The sequence below is a fragment of the Colletotrichum navitas genome (genome assembly GCF_030913465.1).
Source record: "Colletotrichum navitas strain CBS 125086 chromosome Unknown LY79scaffold_37, whole genome shotgun sequence".
Classification (NCBI taxonomy): Eukaryota; Fungi; Ascomycota; class Sordariomycetes; order Glomerellales; family Glomerellaceae; genus Colletotrichum; species Colletotrichum navitas.
Genome location: NW_026850583.1, coordinates 26,687 through 38,717, shown reverse-complemented (window position 1 = coordinate 38,717; position 12,031 = coordinate 26,687). Strand labels below are relative to the sequence as shown.

Here is a 12,031-nt window from a genome sequence, read left to right as displayed (position 1 = left end):
CTGTAACTGAGGAGCGCGACGCGGGTACGTAATTACCCAGCGGGTTCCCGTTGTCCTGCCTGTTGGCCAAGGAGCGAGCGCGTTGGACAAATTGAAGGTCGCGGCTGGAAGTCATCCTGACGATTTGGCGGCGGCTGGAGTAGGTGGCGCTGCAGAAACAGATGATCCTTCTCGATGCGGATGGGCGATCAATCAGCTGGCCAGTTCCGTTCCGTTTGGCAGCCGTTGGTCGACACCCGCAACAGCATCAACCTGCGCCGCCTCGTCGTGCCGTTTTTGGGTAGGGAGGTAGGTACATGCTCGAGGGGACGAATTCGGCCGAGGGTGGTTGGCTGACGATGGCATGATGGTAACTAACCCTGAGCAGGCGGTGGGCTTGTCGGAGGCAGATGGAGTTGTCGGCATTCCTGCTGATACCTGGTAGGTAGCAATAGTACGGATACTGGTAAAATAAACTAGATGGAAAGCTTGGGCAGTGGATAGCGGCCCGTGCCCCGCCTCGTTGGCGCAAGAAGTTCTGTTCTAGCGTGCTGCAATTTTTAGCTCCTTCCCAATGAACTAACTGTACGTACCGCCCACTATACCTTACACTCACTCTGCCTACCTACATAGTAGATGCCTAGGTGCCTGGATATGTGTCTCCCTGGCCTTCAAGTACACATACTCCATAGTACGGGCTCAGGAGAGACTATCCAGCCAGAAAAGGTACCCGCATGTACTGATACTGAACCGCCGGAACGCCGTTTGATTACCTCAGCTTGCCGCAAGTGGCCGACGTTCCTGAATTCCAGCAGACCGCAATCCTCTCTCTTTCGCTAATCATCACCACTCCAATTGCAAGGCCCGCTCTCCCTTAGTGGGTGCTGATCCTTGAGCGTGTTTCCTCGGGCGAACCATGCTCATTAGAGCGCGACAAGGTCACGTAGAGGTACCTAGCCGAGAAGGCCTATTTGCGAAGACTCAAATGACGACGATTTGGCAGGCGGTAAACCAGAGCCGGGCAGGGATGGTTTGTGTTTTGATGACGAGGCCTGTGCCGAGATGAGGGCGGTTGGTGGTTGGTAGCCTATTGGTCCCCGACGAGTCTTGAGCCTTGGGTGGAGGTGATGTTCAGATGGCACGCGTCGCTTCCCTCGGCCCTTGCTACATTTGCCAGGGCAGAGATCGACCAAGACTCTTGGACGCAGGCTTGGAACCACCTACTCGAGCAGGACGAGACCTTGGCGGAGAGAGAGCCTCAGACGCCCTGGGTGCCGACGTTCGCCCATGTACGGATACGTAGTTTAGACTGCAGTTCGGCACCCTTGTCCGCCTTGTAGTAGACGGGCAGGGCCAGAAGGGGGCGGAAGCACGGCAAGCAGGACGGAGAAAATCGTCTGTGGCATTATGGATTGCACTATTATGTTGTGCGGCGCTGCAGGTGCAGTTGCACCCAACGAGGGGAAGTCGATCGACTGGATTCGTGGAGATGAAGGCGGGGGGATGGGGTATCGACGGACTAGGTACGCAGTACGGATAACGAGAGACGATATTGGGTATCCGTATAGAAGGGCGGAGCTGCTGGGCCTCCCAGAAAGGTTTTTTTTTCGTCGGGGGATGGACTTCGATGGATTTCGATGTGGGAAAGGCCTTGTCCAGTGCGAAGCATCTAGACCTGGCGCTCGACCGGTCCAAGGCAAGGAGTCGGATTAAAGGAGACGACACTCGTGCCAGTCGGACGCCATGATTTACATTTAGCGCTTCAAAAAAATCACAATCATTTGGCGAGACTGAGCGGAGGCAAGACAAGGGAGAATCGGGGGAAGGGGCAGCATCGATTATCCGTGCAGGTGAATGTAAAAAAATAAAAAAGGATTGGTCAATGGCACGGGCATGTCTAAGTCTCGGTACCGGCTAAAGACATGCTCATCGCAGTGCCCGGCAGGGATTCGGGCAGTCTTGACGCGGGATTTCGAGCATGATGATGAAGGAATGCTGACTTGAGCAAGCCCATTTACCCAGATTTAGCACCGCCCGGGCAGCTCTCTCGTCGTGAGGGTTGGGTGATGCGGGCCGATTGACTTGGCTAAGAAGGTCTATATCGTGGTGCGCGATAAAAAGACCGAGTCGATGGCCAGGCGAGCCAGCGACACCGAGGCAGCATGGAAGTACCTGGCAGCAGAGGAAACGGGCACGAGACCAACGCAAAGAATGGATCAGAGCTAAGTACTAGGTATATAGGTACCTAGGCAAAGGCATAGGTTTGCGAATGGGCCAATTACGGGGATGCAGACAACGACAGGGCCATGACAAAACGGTGTGATGGGATGGAGCAAGCAAGTCGTGCTGCGACGGGATCCTGTACAAGTCCGAGGCATTAATGTACGAGTGATGTGTATGTTGAAAGCGTGAAGAGAGTTTGTCCAACGGAGGAGTGGACGGATGGGGGAGAATGTTTGTAAATCGGTACGTAGGTACGGAGTACAATACCTACCTACCTACCTACAGGTATCTATCATCCTTATATGGTGGTAGACGGTACATACACTCTGTATAGAGCACAAGAGAGATGAAGAGCCGAAGAGGCGGTGGGAGACGACACAATGCAGCTAAGAAACACGCAGCACAACAGAAACAAAAAGCAAGACCACTTGCGCCTTCCTTCTCTGCCCTTTCCACGTTACGTGGTTTTGCTCCGTTGAGTTGGGTTGGGCCACGCAGGTGTGGCTTTCGTGCCTTCCTGAGACGTGGGGGGGGGCAGTGGGTGGTGCTGCGCTGCGCTGCGCTACGCTGCACTGCACAGGCACGACATGGCAGCACACAGGAAGGTGGGTAGGTGGTGAGGTACTACCTCCCTACCTACGGATAGGTACTCCGTACTTAGCTAAGTAATCACCATGTAGATGGGGATGGGTATGTTTTGCGGGAGGCACCTGCCATCAAGACGGACGAGCACACAACGAATGTGCACTTTTATCCGTGGGGAAGTGTCGGAACAGAAAGGCATGCGTTCCATATTTCCAGGGCTGCGCCGAATCGAGTCCCTGCCCGCTTCATGGAGATGGAGTGGGACATGGATCTGGGACCCTTTGGAATCCCTACCCGGAGATATTTACGTCTATGTATGTAGTACACATCCCAGACACTCCAGGATCCCTAACATGCTCGCCCGCGTGCTAATGCCAAACGGCTGCTGCTGCTGCTGCTGCTGCGGCTTGACGGTATGCGAGAGAGACCAGCGCCTGTGGCTACGTGTATTAATTGATGGTCGACAAGGTCCTTGGCGCGGCGCAATCTGTCCGCCGCTAGGGAGGGATGTTAGCCCTCATCAACATCGATGTACTAAGTAAGGAGTAAGAGGCTCGAGTACGCAGAGTTATGGTAGTAACAATGATACGGTGAGGGCAGGGAACAAGAACAAGAACAGGACGAAGAACAAGAAGAAGAAGAGAAGAAGACGGCGAGAAAGTCAGATAAAGGTGTAAGCTGACCGTACCCTCCTTCTTGGATGTCGTCTGGTCTCTTTCCCGAACTCTCTCCGTTGCACTTCGACTTTGCAGGACTGATGACTGACGACTGACTTGCTTTGCAGAGATTGAAAGTCAAAAGACAGCCGCTGGGTGCACCTCTCTCTCTCTATCCACCACGCTGCCGCCTCTTTCTCGACATTTCCAGCTTGGCTGGCTCCAGCTTCCACACTCGCTAGCTTCAGTTCCAGCTCTGTTCCCTGTCCCGTTCCCGCCCTCTTCGCCCCAAACCAGTCCAAACATCTCAGGCGAACCCACCGCACCACCCCAAACAGTGCCCACCATTTCATCTATTTGCTAAGGGGGTGGGAGAGACGACGAGCCGAAGTACCCGCCCCGAGCCTTGGGTCCCGTAGCTAACGGCCACCGGCCCCTTTCTGGGACGAATACGCTGGAACATACCATACATAGTCACACTACCTACGTACGACGATACGAGACGGGAGACGAGACGAGACGAGACGAGACGATACTTTGCTGCACCGCCAAATCCACACCAAGCCGCAAGGTACCTTTTGGACCCGAACATCCTCCCCGAACGGTTGTGCTTCAACTCGGAGAGCATCAGAAACAATACACCGAATACCGCGTCTCTCGTGCTGTAATCCCAGGTACTGTGTCCTTTCCCTGCCTTAATGAATGTTTTGTTACCTAGCTGGTCTTCCCACCTGCTTGCTGCTTGTCTGTATCTTCTGCATTAAGGGGGGAGCGCTCTGAGGCGGTCTGCAACACCTCCAACAACAATACGACGTACCTGCCGCCTGTTTCGCTGTCTGTTTGTTCTGTGGCGCGCCTCGCTTCTCTTCGCCTTCGATCTCTCCTCGAGAGGTCTTAGCCATCGTTCCTGACTCTGGCTTCTTACCTGCTCGGCCTGATTATCCCTAGCTTGCTCCTTCGTGCCAGTTGCATACGGCGGTAGCGCCATGCTGGTGTGCACCATAAGCCACATAATTAACCAGTACATTTCTTTGCTTCACTTCCCATTATCGACCCTGGGCTTCTTTTGATTATTATCCAGACCATTAGCTCCAAGGGGCCCCAAGCTCCCTACCTCATCTCTCTCCCTCTCTCCCTCTCCCTCTTTATTCCTCTTTGCCAGCTTCCATTTCAACTCTCCCCCTTTTCCAGTTCCGCCTCGACTTTCTTCCTTAGCAACAGCTTCGAAGCATAGTCCAGCATTGGCATCGTAACTTCTGAGGGTCGTTGACATTCCAGAGTGTTGACCAAAGCCCAACCTCACCCCGAATCGGTATTTCCCCCGCGACGAGTCAACGAAACTAGAGCGGCCCGCCGCCCCTGCTCGACACGCCATCTTGGGTCACTTCCGACAGCCATTGTCACGAGTAGTTTCTGTCTAGTTTGTTGGACAGCTCCTAGTTCATCCTCTTAGTTAACACGTCGCCATCGGATTCCGTTTTCTTCTCTACGCATCCATTGCAGTTCGACAAGGAAGTACAAATCGTGGCAGACGGAACATAAGCGTCACAGTTGACTGGATTGACAGCAAAGTCAGCAACTATAGAAGTGCTGCAACCTGCCGGGACCCTGTCGCGACTTGCAGCTGCGCTGTCTTCAGCCTGGAGCGCGCGTCTGTTTGCTTGCTGCACTCCACCACCGTCACGCTCAGGGGCACCGCCGCCTTCAAGAGGCAGGACAGCTCCAGCGGACTGCTGCAAGGCAACCATTTGTCCAACGAGCCAAGGCGCAAGAAGAAAAGGTGGCCTCGCTGCGTAACCCACCCCGAGACCGAGTCGCACATATCATCCGGCGGGTCATGACAATTGGATCACCGCTGAAATCCGATACCCAAGGTACCGCAAGTTACCTAAAGCGACCAAGAGCATTCAGCCCCCCCAAGCGCTCCGCAGCTCAATAGATACGTCACTCCGCAGCCGTCGCCCCCCCATCCATCCTGGTTGTCGCCCGCCAGTTTGCCTCTCCTCTCCTTGGCCTGCCGCAACTCTTTTTAGGGGCTGTTCCCCGACCCAACGTCTACTATGGTCCGCATCATCCCAGGGCGACTCATGTCGAGCTCTTCCCTTCGCAACAGCCGCAGCAGCAGTCCGACAAGAATCAGCAGTAACGGCAGCAGCACGACCAGCAAGATGGGAGATCTGAGTCCAAAGGAAAATGGCTTGACCTTGAAGGTCGTCATTATGAAGGTATGCTCAATCCGTTCCTGCCGCCTCTGTAACGGCCGTTTCCATGCGCGCCAGTCCACGGAACACTTTGCCGGCGTGCAGTTACTAACCAACGCCCTGGTGCGCTTCAGGCTCGAAACCTTGCAGCCAAAGATAGAAGCGGCACATCCGACCCGGTACGAGAATCCAAGAAGTCCCTCGCGTCCGCTCGGGAACGATTGTCTAACGTGAGCGTTTGCAGTACCTTGTTGTGACCCTCGGCGACTCCAAAGTCACCACCCACGAGGTGCCAAAGACCCTCAATCCCGACTGGAACGTCATCGAAGAACTCCCCGTAAACTCGACTCAGTGTCTCCTCCTCGATGTGATATGCTGGGACAAGGACCGCTTCGGCAAAGACTATCTCGGCGAGTTCGACCTCGCACTCGAAGAGATCTTTGCCGACGAGCAGAATGAGCAACCTCCCAAGTGGTACCCCCTCAGGAGCAAGAGACCTGGCAAGAAGACGAGTATCGTCTCTGGCGAGGTCATGCTGCAATTCACCCTTTTCGACCAGTCCAACACCGCCGCCACCCGCGAGCAGATCTTCGAAAAATTCCACGCCCTCGTTAGCCAGCTTCCTGCCGGGTCTAGACAGATCACGCCCACCATGACTCCCCTCATCCAGCCTGTTCGGAACATGAGCGTTCACAGCGGAACCGACTCCTCGCCGCCGTCGTCGCGCAACCAAACCGATGCCGACCAGGAAGAGGAGGACGAGGACGACCTCGATATCGAAGATGATACCCCCGAGGACGAGGATCCCAGCAAACCCGAAGTCGCCGAAAAGCGCAGGCGCCGTTTGAGGATCAAGGGGTTGAAGAAGAAGAAGAGGGACCAGGCGTACGCATTCAATAACAGCGGAAGCGATGTCGTGGGAATCATCTATCTCGAGGTTCTGAACATCACAGACCTGCCTCCTGAGCCCAACTCGACCCGTTTAACGTTCGACATGGATCCTTTCGTAGTCGCATCCCTCGGCAAGAAAACGTACCGAACGAAACGAGTGCGGCACAACCTGAACCCCGTCTTCAACGAGAAGATGATCTTCCAGGTACAGGGCCACGAGCAAACGTACTCGTTCTCCTTTACCGTAATGGATCATGACAAGTACTCCGGAAACGACTTCATTGCCGACTGCACCCTGCCCATCAGGGAGCTCATCGACAAGGCCCCCAAGGCGGATCCCGAAACTGGTCTGTACGACGTGCCCGAGCCTCACGAATACGTGCCTCCGCAACAGCGCCGCTTCAAGAAGCTCGCCATGTCTCGCACATCTTCTTCCCAGAGTCTGAGCAAGGCCCGACCCACCTTGTCCAAGAATGCTAGCAGCGCTTCAGCGACGACAACGACGGCAGCGCCGAGCGGGACGTTGACCCCGACGCCTGCCGTTCAGGGTTCGACCCTCAACCCGGAGTTCTTGTCTCCCGAGCAAGCTTTGGCTGGAGCTGGCGCTCAGACTGCCGAGTTGGAGGCCGACGATGCGGACTTCAATGAATTCAGCATTGCCCTGAAGATGAAGGATGCCAAGAAGTGGGAGGATAAGCATAATCCTGTGCTTTACATCCGCGCCAAATACGTGCCGTACCCCGCTCTTCGCCAGCAGTTCTGGAGGTCTATGCTCAAGCAGTACGACACCGATGAGAGCGGCCGCATCAGCAAGATCGAGCTGACCACGATGCTGGACACCTTGGGATCAACGCTGCGCGAGTCGACCATTGACAGCTTCTTCCAGCGGTTCCCTCATCGCGCACAGGGCGAGGATATTTCCGATCTCACGTTCGATGAGGTTGTGATTTGTCTCGAAGACCAGCTGGAAGCCAAGAGCCGGCCGCAGCTCACCGTTGGAGATAAGGTGAAGGGTATGTTGCCAGACGCCGAGAGAGTCAAGAACTTGCTTTCTGGCCAGGGCAACAACAACAATTCCGGGTCAAGCGGTCTGTCAACGGAGGCGTCAAGCTCCGACAGCACTATCAACGTACCGGAGCTCAGCACGCCTGGGGAAGAGGGCGAGCTGCTCGACCGGGACGATTTGGCAGAAGACCGTTCTGGCGAGGAGCACGTCGTCGAGATCAGAGAATGCCCAATTTGCCACCAACCTCGCCTGAACAAGCGCAAGGACACGGACATCATCACTCATATTGCCACATGCGCGAGCCAGGACTGGCGGCAGGTCAACAACCTCGTCATGGGCGGTTTCGTCACCGCCAGCCAGGCGCAGCGTAAGTGGTACTCCAAGGTCATCACCAAGATCTCGTACGGTGGATACAAGCTTGGCGCCAACTCGGCCAACATCCTCGTCCAGGACCGCATAACTGGTCAGATCAACGAGGAGAAGATGAGCGTCTACGTGCGACTCGGCATCCGTCTCCTGTACAAGGGGCTGAAGTCGAGCAACATGGAGACCAAGAGGAGTAAGTGCTTCGCCGCCGTCCCGTAGCTGCCACATTGACTAACGCCGCGCTTGCAGTCCGCAAGATGCTCAAGAGCATGAGCGTCAAGCAGGGTAAGAAGTTTGACGACCCGGCCTCGAAAGCCGAGATTCCAAAGTTCATCGAGTTCCACCGCCTTGACATGTCCGAGGTGCTCATGCCAGTGGAGGAGTTCAAGAACTTCAACGAGTTCTTCTACCGAGCTCTGAAGCCTGGGGCACGGCCATGCTCCGCCCCCGACCGTCCCGATGTCGTCGTCTCCCCGGCCGACTGCCGCAGTGTCGTGTTCAACAGCGTCACCCAGGCGACCAAGGTCTGGATCAAGGGTCGCGAGTTCTCCATCAAGCGGCTGCTTGGGGACGCCTACCCCGACGATGTAAAGCGGTTCGAGAACGGAGCTCTTGGCATCTTCCGTTTGGCGCCGCAAGACTACCACCGCTTCCACATTCCTGTCGACGGTGTCTTGGACAAGCCGAAGACGATCGCAGGAGAGTACTACACAGTCAATCCCATGGCCATCCGTTCGGCGCTCGATGTCTATGGCGAGAACGTCAGGGTTCTCTGCCCCATCGACAGCCCGGTGCACGGTCGTGTCATGGTCATCTGTGTCGGCGCCATGATGGTCGGCAGCACGGTCATCACCGCCAAGGAGGGCGGCCAGGTGAATCGTGCCGATGAACTTGGATACTTCAAGTTCGGCGGCAGTACCATTGTGTTGTTGTTCGAGCCGGGCAAGATGAAGTTCGACGACGACCTGGTGGACAACTCGAACGGGGCTCTCGAGACGCTGGTGAGTTTTGGAACCTGAAGGCCTATATTTCACGCTAACACGAACAGATCCGCGCCGGCATGTCTGTTGGACACGCACCCGACCAGCCGCAATGGGGCCCCGACATGCGCAAAGACGCAAAGGACGTGACAGACGCCGAGAAGAAAGATGCCAAGCGTCGCATCGGCGGTAACATTGGCGGAGAGGAATCTTCGAGCGGCGAGGAGACGCCCGACACCCACGCAGACCTTAGCACGCACGCCGCGTCGGCCATGTAGAGACGGCGCCATGCGCGCCTGGTAGGTACCCTTGGCTTATCCGCATTACCTCGAGAGACGACAGGATAGAAGGACGGGCTACAGGTAGACAACAAAACGGCGTTTAAGGGGGTTTCGGATGGTTCTTGGGCCTTCGCACCAGCCGCGGAGGGGCTTTCTCGTCTTGTTTCACTCTTTCCTCTCGATCACAGGACCGATGGTGGCTCTCAACAGACACATGGAATCGACAGACACGATGGATAGCAGCATAGTGAAGACGCAGGCACGGGGTATGGGAGCCTGCACCATCGAAGCCATACACGAGGCAAAAAATGTAAAAGAAGTACAGATTACAGAAAACGGGAAAGGGGAGTGTTACACGGGTGTGCGGAAGACCTTGCTTGCTTGGCGAGGTGGGGGATCAGCAATGTCGCTCGCTCGCTTTGAATGAATGGCAGCAATATATGTCAGTTTTCTGGTAACATGGCGTCTGGGCCCTGGCATGCATACAACCAAGGGGGGGTTGGAACTGATGAATGTCGTCCAATGAACAGGTGTGCTGTGGTTGAAAGGGGAAGGAATGTGTGCAGCGAAGCTCTGCCTACTCCCAAATGGGCTTATGCGCCTCTCCGCCTCCCCCCTTCCCCTCCCCGTTCCTTACCATGGTTAGATCAGAGCGTCGTCATATGGCGGCATCGTAGGCCTAACGCGATAAATAAAGACTCGGGGATTGACTGATTCGTTGTTAAGCGGCCAAGTCGGTAAGATGAGGATGGGGAGTGTGTGGTTGAGGCCGTGACTCGTCGGCGCGAAAACGAACACGATTGCCTTCTTTTTTTCTTCTCTTCTTTCTTCTTCTCCGGTTGCTTTTTTGGTTCTTGTTAGTGTTGGGATGGAAAAGGGGTGTGGGGGAGAAGGATACGGTAGGGGTGATATCATTAGTTTAGCGTTGCAGGAGGTCGACAAGGTGGGCAAGGGGGGGGGGGTTAACTGAACCCCCTTTTCCCTTCCAATACTTTCATCCGTTCCACGGTCTAAATTGTCTACGGAAACAAACTTTTCCGCTTCGTCCAGTCTTTGATAATGTTACTTTCCAAAAGAGGATGTGTTTTTTATGCTTTTTTCTTTTCTTGTCTGGGCGCTTGCGTGTCGTGCGCCGTTTATCGACGTGGGGATGATGGGTTTGGTGTGTGTGTGTGTGTGTGTGTGTGTGTGTGTGTGTGTGTAAGATGGGATAAGATGAGACGAGATGAAGCCTGCTGGGAAGGTGTGTGTGTGACGGGATCTCGATGGAGGCGGTGCCGGCGGAGGAAGGAGGAAGGACGACAGGAACATTTAGTGCCTTGCTTGGGGGTGCTTGGCCCATCGTGAGTGGGAGATGACGGATCGTGGAATCAAACGGAGGAGAGAGAGGTCCTACGACGCGTCTATCTCAGGAGGGGAGAGGGTTCTTACGCTGTCAAATATGGCGTGCTGAACCCATACGCGCACACACACACACGCGTAGTTGAGTACAATAGAGAAGGCCCGGGTGGATTTAGCAGAAGAGGGGCGGGTCATGCGGGGATGAACCCTCCGCCTCCGTCCCTCCGCTTCACTTCCGCACACCGTCACTGCCCCCGGTGACGCATAGAGGGAGCCGTGGTGGTGGTGGTGCCGCTGGCCGGTCAGGACGACTGTCCGGCCGCTCTTCTCCGGATCGTCACACCGCGGACCGTGTGGTGCCCCACCGGGGGGGAGGGGAGGTGGGTTCGTTGTGGCTGAGGAAAAGGCGGACGGGGCCACGAGCCGATCAAAGTCCGTTCCTCGCCTCCTGCCTTCGAGGGTCCTGGAAGCCCACTCTCACGTGGGGTCGAGAATTCTCGGGCGGCGGTGGACGAGGGCTTTCTGTGATTGTCCGATGTCCAGTCGCGGTTCCCCAGAGGGGTCCAATCAATCACTGTTCCCCCTTCCCATCTCGAAACTTTCCCTCCGTGCGCACGAGTGTGTGTGTGTGTGTGTGTGTGTGTGACCGACTCCTATACTTCCCCTCCATATTTCTTGCGAGGCCCGACGATCTTGCGTCAGGGTGGAACCCAATTCCCCTCCCTCCACCTCTCAATCAAGGCTGATGAAGAAAAGGGGCGGTTAGTTTACAACCCACCGTCAGAAGCCAGAAAGAGAGAGAGAGAGAGAGAGAGAGAGATTCTTGTTCCTGGCTGCGCGTCCCCTGGTGGTTGTGGAGATCCTCGCGCCCCTCCGTCCCTGATTTTATCTAGTCTATCACACTAGTGTAGGTACACTAGGTGCTATGGTATGAGGCCGAAGTAAAAGCTCCCTGTTAGGTATCTAATGTTCACCCCCCCTACTCTGTTGGTGAATATTCACCCTCTATAACGATGTCAGCTCTGGGGAGTAACGTCACAGGGAGCTTTTACTTGCCCCTACCACCCTGTACACTACATGATGTTGCTGATGGTACGCGGTAATAAAGTACGCAGGAGGGGGAGTTGCAGTGTAAGTAAGCGCCAATCACTGATTGATAAAGTCGAATGTATGCCTGGTCGGGCCGGGGTCGAGGAGAGTCGGTTTCGGCATGTGAGACCGTCCCCGACTGTACACACAGAGAGAGAGAGAGAGAGAGATCGACAGGCTGTACATGTAGACGGGGCCTTTCTGTGGCCTCTAGAGTAAGTCCGTGTTATAGTCCCCAAATCAAGAAGTCAAAGCAATACAAAAAAATAAATAATCTTGAACAGTCTGGTTGGGTATATAATCTGTACTGAGATACATCTTGTAGAGAAAACTCTACCAAGCCACACGCAAGTGGGATAATGGAGGCCATAATACAATTGGGAGCAGACTGGAGGCGGAATGTCGTAGCGCCGCACGCGACTATCCTATTCCC

General features: G+C 55.3%; 1 protein-coding gene across 1 annotated transcript; it reads left to right on the top strand.

Moving 5' to 3' along the window:
- Positions 1–5,503: 5,503 nt before the first annotated feature.
- On the top strand, positions 5,504–9,165 carry LY79DRAFT_517305 (phosphatidylserine decarboxylase; the record flags this gene model as incomplete). Its single annotated transcript, XM_060554920.1, has 5 exons — positions 5,504–5,668; positions 5,779–5,823; positions 5,889–8,100; positions 8,157–8,908; positions 8,956–9,165. 5 exons carry the CDS (start codon positions 5,504–5,506, stop codon positions 9,163–9,165), a joined length of 3,384 nt encoding a protein of 1,127 aa, XP_060413161.1.
- Positions 9,166–12,031: the final 2,866 nt, after the last annotated feature.